The sequence below is a fragment of the Tachypleus tridentatus genome, chromosome 10 (assembly GCF_004210375.1).
Source record: "Tachypleus tridentatus isolate NWPU-2018 chromosome 10, ASM421037v1, whole genome shotgun sequence".
Lineage (NCBI taxonomy): Eukaryota > Metazoa > Arthropoda > Merostomata > Xiphosura > Limulidae > Tachypleus > Tachypleus tridentatus.
The window spans coordinates 57,442,020-57,462,028 of record NC_134834.1 but is presented as its reverse complement, the minus strand read 5'-3'; the positions used below and the strand labels follow the sequence as shown (position 1 = coordinate 57,462,028).

Genomic DNA, 20,009 nt, shown 5'->3' with positions numbered 1-20,009 from the left:
AGTGCAAAACTACACAACTGGCTACCTTCACTCTGTCCACAAGGAGAAATTAAACCTCACATTTTAGCATTTCAAGTCTGTACATTTACCACTGACTCAACAGGAAGCTTTCATTGTGTGTTGTAACAGCCAGAAACATAATACATGCACATTACCAGTAATGAACAATATAAAAACAAGTCAGTAATTTTATGGTTTGTTGGTTTGGAATTTTGCACAAAGCCACACAAGGCCTATCTGCATTAGATATCTCTAATTACACAGTGTAAGGCTAGAAGGAAGGTAGCTGGTCATCACCATCAACTCTCAAGCTACTTTTTTACCCACAAATAGAAGGATTGACCATTACATTATAATATCCTCGTGGCTGAAAGGGCAGGCATGTTTAATCTGACCAAGATTTTAAACCTGCAACCCTCAGATGAGTTGAGCGCCCTAGCGACCTGGCCATGCTGGGCCTATAATTTTATAGATGATTAAATTTAATTACACATTAGAAAACCAGCTCTCAAGTTAAACTTAAGTTTCAGAATTATTTCTCATTACTATTTACTATACATTTTAATTTAAAATTATGCAACTTATAAAATCATTTGGATGCAAATTGAAAAAGTTATTTTTTGTTTCATACACTCACAAGTAAAATGCATAAAAATAAAATATTCATTTTTTTACAATTTCCTTTTCTCTATCCAATAATAAAAGATTTAAACAAATAAGTTATTATGAGTTCTTGCAATAAATTTTCTTCTTCTGATGTATTTTCTGTAAATTTTATGACAGAAAGTGGATCATAATATTCTACCTGGATCAAAACAAGCAACAAATGTAAAAAACGAAGAAAAAACAGATTTCTTTCAATTTTAAAGTTAAACTATTACATGTTAATACGCATTACTAAAAATTACTATTCTATTTTTTATTAGGATTAAGTCACTGGCTTAAACAACAACATAAAAAACACCTCCCCTTTCCAAAAAATACATTAAAAATTATCTGTAGCCAAGTACAAAACTATTACAAACACTGGTTAAAAAAACATAAGAGCTCACAAAAAAAAAAGACCCAGTATTAAAAACACTATATTTGGCAGAAAAATTTTAAGCCTACTGGGTTGGCTACTCACCCAAAGGTAAAGAAGTTTAGGGCTTTCAATCATTTAAAAGATAATTTTTCTCTTAAAAGTTTCAGATTAAGATTTTTCACAATAAATACATAAAATGCACACACAAAAATTTTTATTTAGAGGAGAATAACCAAACCACACTGATTTTATATTTAGCTTCCTCCTCATAAATCAGTACAGTAAATTCATTCAGTTAAATGTCAGAACATGTCTTATAGAAAATTGCAGTAGACTGTAAATCATCACATTGAATACAAAAATAAAGTGAATGCCAAGTAAAAAAGTATTTATGTCCAAAAAAACCTTCCCATCCTTTTTATCACTGGCATGCCAATGGACAATTTTCTACATTAATTTGCTAAATGCGGAACAAAAATTGTCTCTGTCTCTGGATATTTTACCTAAAATAATCATGCTTAAAACATTATGAATACCATTAGATGTACGAGTGTAGGTTGAAGCTTATTCTTCGGTAGTTTATCATAGTTGCCAAAACTTTAATAAGCTTCCTTGAATAGGTTTTACACGTTTTAAAGGAATTTTTTTTACACTGATTTAATTACCAAATAATGCTTGAAAAGATGAAATGACAGAAATTAGCAATATGTTTGTAGAACTAGAACAGTGAGACAAATACTAGGTCTGTTCAAAAAATATGCGGACTGTTTGAATTGTGCGGCTTCAGTTGGTTCCAGGAGAATCCGCTTGGTGTCGCTAGGTTCGCACAGATCAGCTGATTACGATGCCATTTCCCGATTGCAGATATCTGCAAAGTGAAGTGCGATTTTTTCGTTTGGCAGATTTCAGAGTGAATGACCTGAAGGAGCAACGACTTGCTGTGAAATTTTGTGTTAAACTTGGAAAATCTGCAACTGAAACATTTGCTAAGCTTAACACAGTTTACGGTGATGTTGCTATTAATCATACGGCATGTTTCAAGTGGCATGAACGTTTTAAGGATGGTCGACAGTCCATTGAAGATGATGAGCGTCCTGGACGTCCTTCCACGTCAACAAACTCAACACCCTGGTGCAAGCAAATCGACGTCTGACTGTCAGGGAGCTTGCTGAAGAGTGTGGGATATCAGTTGGATCTTGTTACAAGATTTTGACCGAAAAATTGAAGATGCACCGTGTTGCTGCGAAATTTGTGCCACGCCTGATGACGGACGAACAAAAAGCCCATCGCGTCCAGGTTTGTCAGGAACTGCTTGATCGTTCAGAAGAAGATGAAAACTTCTTGTCAAGGATCATAACAGGTGACGAATCATGGGTTTATGGTTATGACATTGAAAGGAAGGTCCAATCGTCCCAGTGGATGGGTGAAACATCCCCCAGACCCAAAAAAGCTCGCCAAGTTCGATCCAAGGTCAAGGTGATGCTGACAGTTTTCTTCGATGCTAAGGGTGTTGTTCACCATGAGTACCTCCCCGAAGGCTCCACAGTGAACCAGACTTACTACATTGAAGTTCTGAAACGTCTGAGGGACCCCATCTCTCGCAAAAGGCCAGAAATGTGGAGGATTGGTGACTGGATTTTCCATCACGACAATGCTCCAGCCCATTCAGCCCTCAGAACTCGTGAGTTTTTGGCCAAACACTCGATCGCTGTTCTTCCCCACCTCCCCTACTCACCTGACCTTGCTCCTTGTGATTTTTTTTTTGTTCCCCAAACTCAAAAGACCCTTGAAAGGAAGAAGAATCGAGACAATTTCGGAGATTAAGGCAAATGCGATGAAGGAGCTGGAGGACATTACAAAAGAAGCATACCAGGACTGTTTTAACAAGTGGAAACACCGTTGGGATAAGTGTGTGCACGTTGGGGAGGAAAGTACTTTGAAGGGGTCCCAGACCTGTAACTTCTAAATAAAGTACATTTTGTTTTATGACGTCAGTCCGCGTATTTTTTTAACAGACCTCGTATTGACCTATCAACCTTAAAGATGAAACAGATAAACACAAAAAAATAAGTTCAGGTTTAGATTCTTTTTTACCCCTTTCACTATGGATTCAGCAAAACATACATGAGTTCATCTACACATCTGTAAATGTTAAGTATTTGCTGCATCTCTTGATGCAGCTCTTGATTGGTTGAAATGAAAAAGACTAATTATTAGCTGCCAATTGCCCATCTTATTGGGCTAAACAAATAAATGGGAATAAAATTCCGTAAGAACGGGACTGACTCTTGCTACCAACTCTGTGACCAATAACTCTCTAATAGCCTTGAAACATACATCTACACTTTGCAGGTCTGTTGGGAATGGAAATACCACTGGTTGGAAAAGTAATAAAAGTGAACTGAATGCCCAACCCCAATGCCAGAGCATGTGTAACTTCACAAAATTTGGTAGACTTTTAGTAAGATTACAAAGAATTTTGTATATAAAAAATCAGATTTCTTTATGAAATATTTTTACTCAAGATTGTTTATGAAAACAAAGTATTTGTCATTATTAGTCTGAGTGCAAAATGATTATAAACTATTCTTTGTCCCAAAATTCTCACATATTATTTGTATAGTCTCTAGAACCTCCTAAATACATTTCAAACATTTAGTTCATTTTATTTCATTTATTTATTTCATGTTATTTTCTATACTCTAACTATGTGGAAACTGTCACTTGACCAATCTTACAAACATCATAAAAAAAGTAAGAAATAAATATAAATTATCCTTTTTTCATGCTAGAATGACTGCATACTATGACGTTAATACACAAATGTTTAGACTAAGTAGTTTAAGTTTCATAACCCTACATACATATATTTATTATTTTTTTATTATATTGACCTTCCAGTCATACCTAGCTAACATTACATAACTTGTATTGATGCAGTACACATGCACTCATGTTCATATCCAGTAACATAAAACCCTTTAATCTTCCCCATCTTAGCTGTGTTTTAGTAGGCCTATAGTTGGTAATATACAGTCACACTTCAATTATTGTACATTATATATATGTATATAGATTATTACTATTTTGAAATGAATGATTAAACTTATTTTTGTTAAAATAGAGAACAATAAGTCAAGAAGTAAAGCAAACAATTATCTCTTCTTGCTAAGATCTTTGTATTTGGTTGCTGCTGGACATAGGTTGCTAAGGCTTTTAAGATTTTGCATGTGGAGGAAATCAAAGAAAATTATTTTTAGGTTTTTATATATAGACATGGCTGAGAAAACCACTCTAGGTATATTCTAAGTGGTTGACAGGTTATTCACATGTCATATACTGTACTAAGAGTATATAAGGAACAGTTTAAAAAATGGAAAGAGCTGAACAGGACCACCATGTTTGATTCAGTACATAAACCATATATCAGCAAAATAAAAATATATGAGGTTCTTATTTTATATTCTAGTTTGTCAATATTAGTCATTTGAGTTCCTAATTTGTACAAAATATTAGACTTAGTATTTTGACATCACAAACATCTAATTTTAAACAGTGCTGCATTTAACATACCAAGTAACTTGCTAAAATCTATATTTAAATGTGATCTTTTGATATTTACTCTTAAATTAAGAAATTAACTCATACATAATATTAAAGTATGAGTTATAATTTACAATTTGATTACAAACTTATTAACATAAATTCACAAAACAGTAATTCAATAATATTTTGAATGCAAGTCAACAAACATAATAACATGGCTCTGGGTAAAAGGGTTAATTAAAATTACCAAATTATGCTACTCCAGACAACTGGACAGCATGCTAATTATTCTAAGAAGAAGGACAAGGATTTTATCCCAATATATACTACTATGAAAGGTCCTTCTCAGGACTTACCAAAAAATGGCAGCAAAATAGAATATAAACTAAATAGTAATTAGTATTTGGTAACTAACAAAATTAGTAACCAATTAAATTCAGATGATCTTATAAGCTATTAACCATAGCAACAAGTGAAGTTTCTAATCATACCTAAAAAATCTAATAATCCATTCATATTATTACAAAACGTTATTAATTTAGTTCTATTTTCTAATATGAGTGGTAGTTTAGGCATTTATAACAAATCAGAAAAAAACCATGCATCTTTCATTAAAACTGTTGTATTTGATCAGCCACATCAATTTCAAGCATTTATTTTTTTAACATACTAGACATATAACCTTCCTTACAGCTGTACAATGCCCTGATATTGATAAATAGGCTTTTTCAGCACTGGATGTAGCTAATATAGTGTGGATAATGTACTGTTATACATTTTTCATTACTTTCACTCATAAGTTTTTAGGGTTCTTTTTAATTCTAATTTCACAAAGTTACTTACTAGACCATACATCATTTCATACAACACAGCTCCTAAACACCACCAGTCCACAGATCTGTCATATGCTTCCTTTCTCAAAACTTCTGGAGCTAGATACTACATATAAATATTGAAGAATAAAACAGATAATAATTATCCACTGTTTAACATCAAATTTCCGAAATAACAAACTAAAATGTTGATGAAGTATGATTAAAAAAAAAATTGTATTATGAGAATATTTTTATATTTTCATCTCCGCTAAAGAACAATGTGACACAAAACCTAAAGAAAATTTATGAACTCAAATTTGTAAAAGGTGCAACAAAATATATATGAAGACAAAGTATTATTTTGCAATGAAAAGTTTTTTAAACATCTACTATGTGGTTACTATTAGTATTTCATATTTCACTAATAAATTCAACTAGTAACATGTACATAACAGTAAACACAGCATCTTTCTTTCAGCAGGCAGCCTATCCACAACCTTCCTAAAAGCGATACTGTTCAACACCCAGTACACAAAATGGCTAAAAATACTTTCTGATGGGATAACGCTTAAGGAACAATTCCAATTAGTACAATGTGTTAAACTGTAGTAGCAGTAATTTTTTATGACCCATTCATCGAAGCTACCTCAGAGCCCTTGTAATGCCAGATTATGGATTTACACACACAGGTAGTTCACTGAGTAAGCTTAAAAACATTTAGTGTTACCTTATAACTTTTTATACCTGATCATCTGAAATGTTTTAATCTGGCTCAAACCTTATTCTGAAATAATTTTAATAACATTATGTATCTAATCCTTAAAGTGAATGGAATACCAAAAGTTCTTGATTTGTTTTCCTGGCAAAAATAAATTATTTTATATACAATCAATGTTAACTCTTTTAAACTTCACATTACAAGGTGAAGGGTTAATTCTGTAACGGTAAACGTGACTTGTGTTACTTCTGTTAACGATATGGATTTCATGTGTATGTTAATTTAATGGGTGGTTAAAATGATACATTATGTGAGAAAAATAACAAGAAAACATTTATTCTTTAATATTATAAATATTTACACTATGTTAACTGAGTTACAGTTTTATTAAAATTTAAAAAAGAAAAACTATATAGCAATACACCGTTTGAAAGATTTGTTTTGACTTTCCTCCTCACTTTCTACAAGATCCTTATCAAAGTCACTATTTATGTTTTCTCACCACCTTCTGGGATTTTGTATTGCATAATCTCCAACTTCGTTTAATCTTGAAACATTTCCCAATTCAATTTTATTTCCTTTTGCTGCCATTGTTTCTGTTTGATTCATGAACAATTACAATAAATTAAAGGAAGATAAACATGTCTGTTTTCCTCATGAGTTTTTAAAATTGCAATGTGACGTATGACTTAATATAGAACTTCACATATACAACAAATAACACTTGCAATTAGATTTGCATGTATGTGTGTGCACCACTTGACTTAAACAAAAAGGCCTGGTGTTGCTTTCACAATACAGTGTCTCTCAAAGTTATATTAAAGTTTAATTGTTATTCAAGTAAATATGAAGTGACATATGACTATGGAAAGTCCATCAGCTCAGAATTTATAACCCTGTCTATTGCAAAATGTTTTCTTATAGTTACCAGTCACAAGTTCAAAAAATATACTTTGGGTGCAGTTTCCTTTACCCCCCTCCTTTCCAAACCTTGTGTACTCCAAAGCATATGTGTGCTTAGTAACTATTGACTTTTCTAATCTATAGGACTGGTAAATGCTCTTTATATGCAATTTCTGAAGAATTCTGATGGAAAAGAGTTTTTGTCTCCTGCTTGTTACAAAATAACCTGTGGCCAATTTTGTTTGTGGCATTCCCAAATTTTCCTTCATCTGTATACAGCCTGAAGTTTAACTACACACAGTCCTTTGATTTGCTAATGTAAGCTTCTGTGTGGGAACATCTTTGTGATTAATATGTTTATGGAAACATTTAAAATAACTCAGTACTGGAAACAGTAACTGGCTCTCATTACTTGCTTCACAATTCTTGAAGTTCAATAATGGAATTGTTTACTGATACCATAGCTGATTTTAGCTTGTAATTTTATTAGTTTTTCTTACAGCCTTCATACAACAAACCTTAAAATATTTTCACTGATACCACAACTTCCTTAATGATACTATCTAGATACAGTCAGAAAAGGTTTAAATTAACAAAAAAAAAAAAAAAAGATTTTATATATAGTGGATGTTGAGTAAAATCTCATTTTTAGAGTTCACAGAAATACTATGGACTAAATATGGTAAATAGATGGTATCCAAAGATTTCAATTTAGCTAAACTTTGTTGACTTTTGCTATTAAAACTGTTAATTCTATTTTTATATAATTCATTCTAAAATTCCTTATCTATATTCACTTCAATTCTTTTTAATATCAACAGTATGAAATGATTATGAGATACACTAGTCCTCTATTTTAGAACCACACCTCAGGTGTTCCACAAAATGTTGATGTTGTGTCCTTTCCACGTAAACCTTCTTTACATAATCCAAAATCCGTTAAAACCACATGACCCTACAAAAGAGCACAATGTATAAACTCCATTGGTAACATTATTTCTTTAACAAATACTTGCTACTTAATACTAGAATAAATATGCATCTTTATTGTCTGTTCCATAAGATTATTAATGAAGTCAGACTACAAAAAGTTTCTTTTTAATATTTTATATATATATAGCTTATAAAGAATACTGATAGAAATAAAAAATTAAAACTGCACTTGGAAATACTGTAAGTCCTATTTCTTACTAGCTAATAATTATGGCACTTCTGTAAATTGAACCATGAATACTTCTTGTCATGAACTGGGTCTAAAATATCAACTATAAAAAAATTAGAACATCTGAAATAAACTTATACATCTTTAGAAGATTTTAACATGCCTAACTCATAAAAGCAGTTAATTATTCTACCACAGTCAACCCACTTTTTAGGCTAGTGTAAGTAATGGTTCAAAAAATCAAATTTAACATTTCTGGGAACATAGACAATTACTATGTATTATGAACATAGAAAGTCTCTGAATACTTCTTGTGATTACTGAATGCTTGAAGATTGAGTTGCAAGTATTAGCAAAGTGCAATAGCAAGAATCACTGGAAAATTCAAAAATAACAATAACAACCTTAGAACATTGGAAAATTTTAGGTTTCTAGGTTTTCTGTATAGCAGTCTAAGCAGATCATGATGTTTAATATGGATATTATTAAGGAGTCTTCAATACTTATAAAAAAACTTTCCAAAAGTGTGTGTGTATATCCCTTTACTTTATTTATTTGCCTTCTAGTATGGGTTGGATTTTTCACCAGGTATAATATATGGCATTTTCTGTCTCTTTTGTTAGGAGGGAATCCAAAACTATGTAAAAGGAATGATCTTTATATACATATATTTAAATTGCATTTAAATAGACAAAAACATGACTTGAAATTCATTTCCCATCAACAAGTTGTTGCCTTTGGTTCTTTCTTCCACCACTGTATTGAACAACCAGACTGAATGTTAAGAGTTTTCAATGCAATTTTTTTTTCTTGCTCTAATATCTATATTCCTGGTTTAATATAGTCTTTATTTTCCTTTATCTGGAATGGCATGTTGCTCATGTTCATAATTATATTTAAACAACCATTTAAACCAAGTGCTCTAGCAACTGATGTTTTTCATGGTACAATGCTATTACATCAAGTGAACCAGTCTTCAATGACAAGTGCAAACATTCTCAGACTCTTGCAACACACCTTTTCTATTAGTCACATGGAAATACACAATTACCTTATATGGAAGTCCTTGTGATAACACCAACATTTGCCAGACATAAATTATGTATACAAATAAAATGTCATTAATATTAATAGAACAGTGAAGTAAAACTTACAAGATTTTTTTAACACTAAACAATTTTCTCCTTTTTTTGCAACAGTTCACCAAAAAACATCCTTAGCAAAGTAAAATCCACAGAATTCCACAAACTCATGGAAAAAAACAACTCAAGTCTGCTTATGGAAATCAATTTGCAAAAAATTAAAATTATAAGCATTTGATACACAAAATTATACTCTATAATCAATCAGATACTAAATTGGATAAACATCGTGCAACAAGATAAATATAATTATTATTCTATTGAGGAACATCTTAATTACCTGAAAGTGAAAAGTTTAAACAGTATCTTTATTTAATTATGTATCAAATAATATTCTAGAAATCATACTTACTTGAGAATCTAATAATATATTCTCTGGCTTTAGATCCCTGAAATATATAAAAAATGCATTACGTGTCAGTAAAGCACACTATTCAATTATTATACTTTCATTTTTCAATTTCAAATGTATGAAAAGGTGTTGAAATATAAAAAAATAAAGATTTTCTGAAAAATTTATAACTTGGAAAAGGTTATACTTGGCCATCCTCAAAGAGAGAAGTAAATATTTTTTACATTCATACCCCACAGTTTTAAGTAAGTTATCTTTAATTTCAGCAAAATGTTTGAAATTTTTGAGACCAAAGTTTTTTCATTATAATCATTAGTAATACATACCATTATATACTGAGAAACAAATTTTAGCTGTTTAATTTCCAACAGTGCATTAGTATGTAAAAAAAACTGGACAACAAAAAATTTATTTCTGTAGAAAACTTGAGTGATTAGGGGTAAATTGATGGTGCTGATTTAGTCCGAATTTGTCCACCGCCTTTAGATTTTGAGTTATTGTGATACCTAAATATTTTAGCAGCACTGTGAAAAAACATGCAATAAACTAAGTACAGTGGATTTATGCTATGAAATTGCACATACTTGAACAGTTTAAGGGACAAAAGGCATACATTTTTGACAACTTCAAACAATGACTGTATTGTACTGGTGTAAAATTCCAAATATACTGTTCATATATGTTATTTGTTCTCAAGATATTTGTAGTGAATTGCTTTACCATAAGGTAAAGGAAGCTCAATACTACTATTTTGGGTGTAAAATTGGTGATCAAGAAAAACATTGGACTCCACACATGTATTTTACAGTTTGCACATCTGGCTTGACACAGTGGCTTAATAGGAAGGGAGCAAGTATGCCATTTCCAGTTCCCATGATATAGCATAAGTCCAAAGTTCATCTAGCCAACTGATAGTTTTGCATGATTTAATACTTCTGGATATTTAAGAAAAATTCAACAATACATTAAATATTCAAATATGGTATTTGCAATGGAACCAATATCATATGAAAACAATCTTCCAGTCCCACATTAATCAAAATATTGGGAAATAGAAGAGTTATCCTGCAAAAAAGACAATTAATTATCTTTGTCTAGTAATTCTATTCCTGAACATAAGCTGCCTCACAATGATCAGATTCATGAACTGTTTCTATCAAAGCAGCTTGGGAAACTTCTTGACTCATTTTTATAAGTTTCAGTTCGCCAAAGCTATCAACAAAATTTAGCTTCTCACTACAGCACACAAGATACTTGTGGTTCTATAAAAATGTTGATACACTAATGAAAGAATTAAGTACTGAACATCATCCTGAAATGGAAAAGCTTTTTATCCACCCATCTAAAGTTAATCTGAAAGCTGTACTTTCATACAATGGAAACACTAGAGTTTATTGTTTCCCACAGCACCCCCTTCAGCAATGAGCACTCATGTCCCCTTCTAATAAATTATTAGATCATTAAAACATTTTACTCAAATGAAAATTGTAAGGTAATAAATAATCAACTATTATGGGTAAATTTTAACATATATGACTTTGAAATCCTCAAAACCTTTTTGTCCACCCCCTCAAAGTTTTCTCTCCCCACATGAATTTTAAAAATGCCCATTAGTGAGCATTACTTTACAGGTTAGGAAACATTGCATGACTAAGTCAATGACTCCTATGTCTTATGCTATGAACATGAAAGAAACTTATCAAAGCATACAGATTATACTTGAGGCCATCAAATACGATCACCTTAGGTGGAACATACATGGTGGCAAAAATTTATTGCACTCCTGTTAGGCCTACAGAATAGGTATACCACTTTTTGTGTCTCTGAGACAGCCAAGATGATAAAAGTCATTTAAAAAAAAAAGGAGTGACCAGCAAAAGAGAGAATTACATACCAGGGAAACAGATTATCATTTATCAACCTTTAGTGAAACCTCAAAATATGTTAAACTGGGACTCAGTGTTTCAGATGTCTGTCTGACAAGCTTCCAAAAATCAGTGAAACAAAAATGAAAGGAGGTATCTTTTGGGTCAAAAATTCAGAAAGAGCTGATGAATGATGATTTTAAAACAGTACTCAAGCAGAAAGAATTTGCTGCCTGGAAACCATTTAAACTGGATTTCAAACGGTTCTTAGGAAATCACAGAGATGAAAATTATGCTATGATGACTCAAAAACTACAAGAAAATGAAATCTGAAATATCCTTAAAGGTGCACTTCTTACACTTTCATTTAAATGTTATAGACTTTTTTCCAAGATACCTCAATGCAGTGAGAAATAAGCATGGCGAGTAATTCCACCACAATATTTCTACAATGAAATCAAGGATGATGGAATCCTGTAATATTGGGAAATTACTATCAATTCATAAAGCACAAAACTTAGAAAACACACAAAGGTGCAACAAATCAAGAAAATATTTTCGTAACAAAAAATATCATGATGAAAGTTTTGAACATAGCCTAAATGTATTTTCAGTATATAAATCTCATTATACTCACTGCTTTTCTTTAAACTGGTGTTGCTATAAGGTATTGTATTGAAACCTTTTTAAATGCAATTTTCAATAAATAAGTTATGAAAGAAAAAGTTATTTCCACAACAGCTAAGAATGCTTTGAATAAATCTATCTTAACCAGAAACTAGAGGTGATCAATGTTTTCAATGTGTTTAGAATCAGCATCATTAAATTACTCATAAACAGTTACATTTTTATCTAGTAGCAGAGAAACATTTTTGTTCTTTTGACCAGTGAAAATGGTTATATATTAGTCAACTTGTCACCTTACTATGTACCAAAACTAAGAGGTCCAAACAAGCACTCCATAATACAAGTTACTGAATAATGATATGAATTTCAATAACATAAATAACATGCAACAGAAAAAATAACACAATACTTTTCTGTTAATATTATGCCATGAAAGATAATACTATTACTTGTACACTTATTGTTATTACAACACATTTAAAATACAGTTGTTTTAATAAATTTTTATTAAATTTTTCATAATTGATATAAATTGCCTAGATTTAATGAGGTAGTACCTGAATGACTAAGTGACATCACAAATGCTATAAAAAAGTAATGGAGACATTGGGTCCACCCTAGATATCTGTGAAACTATGCATAATTACTGTTTACTGTAGTTCTAAGTTTAATACATGTATCTTTACAAAAGTTGGCAAGTCTACTACACACACATAAAAACTGATTTCTGAATAAAGTATTTATGTTAAATATGTCTGTGAATATCCAAGGAATTTACTGAGTCAATCTCAATGAAAGATGACTTGCATGCTCAGAATAAAAATACTTTTCTTCTTACAGTTTTCATATTTCATTTGCATAGCCTCTAAAACATTCTACACAAATTTCCAAAGTGTTTTTTTGTACAACTTTGTATATTACTCTTTATTTTCTCTACCCTAACACTAACTGCAGCAAAATCCTCAACATACAATGAAGTAAAAAAGTTACAAAGTTAACATTTTCCTAAATTGAAAATGTATTTCCAATATTATTTTCCTCTGCTGACACTTACAACTATTACTCATCTGCCAAGGTTTCAACTTTGCCCATCTAAGCATTGGTCTGATTTTTTCTTACTTGCTCCAGTCTTTTATTATCCACTCAATTGCCCTTGGCAGTATGTCTCATGATACTCTCTACCTACATCAACGCACCCTGTATCCTGGTACTGTATATAAGCACCTCATTCAGATAATTTTATCACTTTTTTAAAAGTAATAACATCCCAGTCTCTAAAACCAGCTCTTAGTGGGGAGGAAAAGTAGAAGAATGTCAATGGAAGTAACTATTATTGCAAATACATTTTCAATTTAGGAAAATGTTAACTTCCAAAAAAATGCTGACCTCCTCTCACACTTATAGCTAGAACCCCAGACTCAGAAGGTGGAGGGGCCAGTGAATGCATTATTCATACAGAAACCATTTGCATATATAAAAGGTGTACCAAGATAAAAGTTGAGAGTTACAATGGGTGGTAAATGTTTAAATCATCAGAGTCCCAAACTGAGAGCAAGTTCACCAGAAATCCTTGTGACAGAGTATCCATTCAGTTGGATTAAGACAGGTAATCTGCTATTAAATTCATCACCCCTAGAACATGGCAAGCCAAGAAGGCGATAAGATAGTAGTGAGCCCAGTAGTGAATATCCAAAATTCGAAAATAAAGGCTCCACAAATACGTTCCCCCTTGAAGAAAAAGGTAAGAAATTATTGTAGAATTGTTGGAATGAATCATGACAATTTTCCAATTCAACAGATCAAGACCTTGAATCATTACCCATTGAACAGAAAGAAGTTTGAAAATATTGATCCAAATTCACCTTGTAAGAAACTTAGCTAATAAACAAAGGAGCTGGAAAAAAAAAAGTTGAAATTATTTCCAAACTGTCCTGAATCATTGGCAAAAGCAGCCTTAAAACCCTGAAGAAATGCTCCAGGCCAAATATATGTCTTCATCTCACTACATGTCAGGTCATAGACAGCTTCAGCTGAGAGTGACCTTTCCCTTCAAATCTTTGAGAGATGCTATATAACTGAGGTGGAATAGAAGAGGGATGCTGAAAACAGTAACCTGTAAATTCATGCTGAAATTTTTTTTTCTAATAATAATAAATATAACTTGTACAGAAAGCCACTCAGTGGCACAGAAATTACAACAAAAAACATTAACTATCACAACACTTCTGTAGAGAAACCCATGTCTAAATACTTTGTTGAAAAAAATAAATTTATCTGAATGAGGTGCTTACATACAGTTCCAGGATAGAGGGACAATGATTCAGGTGGAGAGTATCATGAGTCAAAAATCACCAAGGTCAATTAAGTGGAGTATAAAAGACTGGAGCAAACAAGAAAAATTGGACTAATGCTTAGATGGGCAAATCTGAAACCTCGATGATCAAGTAATAGCTATAAATGTCAGTAGAGGTAAACATTTTTGGAAATATGAAATACATTTAATAATACATCTTATTTACCTTTCTCTGAATGAGCAATATATTTCACGTTTTCAAATTGCTTATCTTCACAAAAATCAACTGCTAACCTTCTGACATATATTTTTCTTTAACATTATGGGTTTATTATCTCTACATTTGACCACAGAAACAGTTTTCTTCTCAGTCAAAAGCAATAAACCATAGTTGGAGCACATTAGCAGTTTCATTTTAATAGTGAATGATCTTTACATGAGCATAAACCAATTTTTCTCATAAATTTGGGTTTCTAAAAAGAAATTCAAAGGAATTTCAAATATGCATTTTAAAATACAGAAAATATATCACTCACACTCTCTCTTTCTCTCTCTCTCTCTGTGTGTGTGTGTCTGTAATATATAGTTATTGACTTTCTAAACAAGCAATGACATTCACATATGAAGAAAGTATGGCAGACTACTATTCTATAGTTGTCAAGATCAAACAGCTATAATTAACATGTTTCTAATAGGTTGAAAACTATATAATTTATTATTGAAGTTTTCAAACTGAAAAATCATACTGCAGACACATATGGCACAGAAAAGTGAAGAGCAAAAGTTTTTTAAATTATCAAATTAAAGTTTAATACAAAATTTGGATTATAAACTGCAATTTCATACTAAATTTATTTACATACAAAAAACAACAGTAAATAAATTTTGAATGTAACACTACAAAAGTCACAGTGTGCACTTTCATTTAGCCATGGCAACAAGAGTTATGTTTATTCACAGACAATATAAAAGCATGAATCTGGAATACACCAGTGAAGACAAGCTATGTACACCAGTAAATAACACGCAACTGTACTAGTTTGAACTAATGTAAAAGAAAGAAAATAGACAATGAACCTGAAACTGAAAAAAGCTCTGATCAGTCTGAGAACAAATCAAGGGAAATACTCTTCAAATTCATCTTAAAGTCAATGTACAAATTGTTAACCTACCCTTATAAGATAATTCTAGCATAATACCCTGTCAAGACTTATTTTGAAAATTACAATATATCTGAGATACATTTATCATAAAGATTACTAAAACCAATCTCCTTAGTATTCTAGGCTTTTCAAGTAAACAAGTAAGTCACTTACTTTATCCTTGATTCATAAAGTCAAAAATTAAAAGTACCAGTGAATTAGTTTTGGAAGTGTGAAATTACACAAAAGTTTAAAACATTTTGAAATGTGCATTGTGGTGGTACAACTGAAAAAAAATTCAACATTTACACATTTCTACTAGTTATTCTCATGTTTGTTATAACTGTTATGTCCATACACAAAGCAATAATGTATCTTGAAAATGTAAAAAGAACAACAACAACAAAAAGCTTTCATTCAATAATAGTTATTAATTTTAGTTACTGTACATAACATCAAGATTTCCTATCAAATGCTGTATTAGCTTGATCAGTTACCACAAGTGATGTAACAGCATATGAACCTTGTTTAGGAACTAAACATATGCATACACATGAAAAAAAAAACATCCCTGTTTACTTAAATTTATAAGACTCTATGATGTTTTCCAAACAGTGTAGAATCAACAGAAGTATTTAACTTGTGATAAGGACAGTGAAAAAAAAAACATATATGCACACATTTCTACTAGTTCTTTTCATGTCTGGAATAACTGTTACATCCATATACAAAGTAAAAAGGTATTTTGAAATGTAAAAAGGAAAAAAAAATAATTAATCATAAATTTATTTATTTGAGTTTAGTTAATGTACATAACACCAATTTTATGTATGAATTCTGTCAATTTAACATCTTTATTATCAATGTACCTTATTCTGCAGTTTGATATTACAAAAATGAATGATGAAATCATAAACATTTTACCTGGCTTCATGAACACAACCAATCAATAAATAAATTAAGGTAAAGGTATAGAGATTTACACTGATGATTTATATTACAGAGGGCTGAGTACATAATATTAAAAATAATATTAAATACATAAATCAACAAGTTATATGACAGCCATAACCAATATAAGTTCATGGTGGAGCATTATGTATCAGAGCTACATTTCATCATTGTTTGGCATTTTATAGGCAGTATGATGCTACTAAAAAGTGACTGCTTTTGGAAATGGTATGAAACAACCATTTCCAAAACCAGACATTTATTGGTTGGTTGGTTGTTTAGCATTTATTGATGCAAAGCAACTAGGCTATCTGTGCCAAACAACTGGTTAAAAATTAAAACTAAAAAAAAAATTATTAAATTATGAATTTTTAGCATAAAGGAATTATGCTAAAACAAAACAAAGTCCAACTATTGACTTAAATCCTGAAATAGAGTTAAAAGGCCAATTGCTCTTAAAAATTTAAAAACACAACTGAAGTGGACAGTGTCACCATTGCCAATGACACCATCCAACATCAAAAGTAAACCTATAGTTAAAATATATTTCAAATGGTGCCATTATTAGGACTATGAATGACAGTAAAATGTGGGTACTGTGATTTGAGTTCCAGATAAAAGAAAGTGATGACTTAAAATACTGTGACCAATGTGTAGTCTAGTTAGGACAACTTCCTCTTTCCTATCCTTATGGAAACAAGATGGCCAAAGAGCTATAGAAGGTTTGATCTGGAAAAGCTTGTTATCATGTTGCTCACTCCAAGTCCACTGCCAAACGACACAAAGCTGCACCTTGAATATAGAACCATAGTCCATGTATGGTAAAGACATGGATGTGATAATATCAGAGCAGACAGACTAAACTGTGCACCAGTGAGCTCGTTCCCACAAATACCAATGTAAACCAAAATATCAAGAAAAACCAGATAGAAGTAGATGATAGAGAAAAACAGGCCAGTTGGTTTTGAATATCAATGAGAACAGGGTGAGAACTAACATGAAGCAATTCCAGGGCCAGTAGAGAGCTAAGTGAGTAGTTATAAATAGTACAGTTCATGTATTGCATAGCTTCTTTGTGATCCAGAGCAAGAGAAATAACATACAATTTGACACTGAATGCAGAAACTGTAGAGGGGATTCTATGTGAAACCACCAAACCACAACAAACCATGGTAGAGGCCATATAGTCACCTAATTTCAAACCATCTGTATAAATGGGAATGGAAGAATGGTTCGAAAGATCTTCAGCAAATAGAAGGCAGTACTTCTAATTGGAAATATTTGCCTTCTTCAGATGACTCAAAGATTGGTCACATTTGGGGACATTAATAAGTCATGGTGGGATGGGCTGACCAGTGGATACAGCTATGTCATCCAAGGACAGACCCAATTCATTCAACTGTTCCTGGATACAAAGGCCAAAAGTAACAATGGCAGGCCTTCTATTAAAACAAAGCATGGCCCACAGAGGAAGAAAAACATAACCCCAAGTGGAATACTGCAGTAAGGATTGAAGTTTTGAAGCATACAGTAAAGACAGTTGCAAACAACAGATGTGTAGAGGAGGTTTGTGAGACTCAGTATACAGACTATGGACTGAAGAAGTGCTGAAGGCCCCCTGTGTAGAGCTGAAGCCCCTGATGGTGAACAGGGTCCAACATCTTCAAAACCAAGGTCCTCACAGAGTCATAGACCAGAGACCTGTAGTCCAGTTTCAATCAAACAGTATTACAGCATGACAGATTTTTAGCATAGAACATCAACCTGCTCCCCAAGAGGTGAAAGAGAGGACACAGAGGATGTTCAGTGCTCTTGTATACTTGACATATAGCTGCTTGATGTGTGGAATAAAAGTCAACTTGTGGTTAAAGATAAGGCCCAAAAACCTTTCCTTAGGGACCACAGGAAGCACAACTTCTCCAAGATGGAGCTTGGAATCTGGATGAATGCCCTGTTGGCAGCAAAATTGCATGCAAATGCTTTAAGAGTGAGAAAAGGCAAAACAGTTTGCTGTGGTCTACTTCAGTAAGCAATTGAGGGTAGTCTGTGACTTCTATTCAATAAACCTCATGCTTTATGATTGAAACAAAATGTGGAAGTCATTGTCATAGAGATCGCTAGCAACTGTAGAGGGGAAGTTGTCCACTGATGGCATTAATTTTTATAATAAACAATGTGACACTCAAGACACAGCCCTGAGGGGCTCCTGTGGAAAAGAATGGGAAAGTGTTGAGCCAACATGAACTTGGAATTGCTGGTTCATTAATAAAATGTTTAATAAAAATGGGTAAATGGCCACACAACCACTAGAAGTGGAAGTCTCATAAGATGCCATACCTCCACATCGTATCATGAGCTTTTTTAAGGTAAATATACAGAAGCAAGATGTTGTCACTTAAGAAAAGCTTCCCTGTTTGATGTTTCAAGTCGATTCAGGTGGTCCATGGTGGAGTGCTGTCATCAGAACCCACACTGAGTGAACAAAAGGAGGTTGTTTGGTTTGAAGAACCAAACAAGATGTACATTAACCATCCTCTCCATGATCTTACAAAGACAACTCGTCAAAGAATTTGACAGTAATTTGAAGGAATCTTGGAATTCTTCCCAGGCTTAGGAAAAGGGGAAAATAATAGCACGGTGCCAAGCATCAGGAAGAACATTTTCCTGCAATATCCAGTTAAAAACAACCAGAAGAATAGCAAGAGAGACAGGAGAGAGAAGGTGCAGCATCTCATAATGAATATCATCAGGTCTGACTGATGTGCAACCAGACCAATGAATAGCAAGCTTAAGTTCCACCAGCATAAAGGGGTGATTATAATCATAGAGTAAATCAGCCCTAAAGGAAATAGGTAACTGCTCTACTCATGTCGTTATGGCTAGGAGGGTGGAGGATGAAACAGAAGTGCTATATACACGAGAAAAGCTATTGCCAAGAACAATGGCAATGCTTTAGGTATCAGCAACTTCCTGGCCATCAGAGAGACAGATTGAAAAGGGGGCAAAAGTATACTGAACACTACCCTTTCGAATTTTGTCCCATATCACTTTGGAACTGGTGGTAGAAGAAATGCTATAAGTGTATTTAATCTAAGATTCCTTCTGGCTTTGACAACTCACCTATTGAGCAAACTGTTGAACAGACACTAGAAAACTGTCATCCTCCAACACTAAATTGATCATGAAAGTGGCAAGGAGGAGAGGTGTACTTTGGATATGAAATCCTTTCAATGGAGCTTTCTTCAATGAATACTACAATATGGTCAAGATGATGGACAGTTATCAAATAAAGAATATGACTGGATGTGACAGCATGGACTTTATCAACATTGTGAGGCTCCAAATTGTCTTAACATGGCTTAATAATATCTTAAACACTGTCAAATCTAACTAAAAATTTTAACCACTTAAATGTAGAAAAAAAACTTGTTCAAAATATATTAACTGATTTCATTCATGATACTCAAAG

The 20,009-nt window shown here is 32.4% G+C and overlaps 1 protein-coding gene across 6 annotated transcripts in view; it reads right to left on the bottom strand.

The window, feature by feature from the left end:
- The window catches only part of LOC143229363 (serine/threonine-protein kinase Sgk2-like), an 81,960-nt gene that overhangs the window by 15,672 nt on the left and 46,279 nt on the right, over positions 1–20,009 (bottom strand). For all 6 annotated transcript variants that reach the window (XM_076461586.1, XM_076461589.1, XM_076461590.1 and 3 more), the window contains 3 exons: positions 9,663–9,699; positions 7,875–7,961; positions 5,414–5,509 (listed from right to left, as the gene is read on the bottom strand). In XM_076461586.1, the coding sequence (XP_076317701.1) occupies positions 5,414–5,509; positions 7,875–7,961; positions 9,663–9,699 (220 nt within the window). The remainder of the gene's footprint in view (positions 1–5,413; positions 5,510–7,874; positions 7,962–9,662; positions 9,700–20,009) is intronic.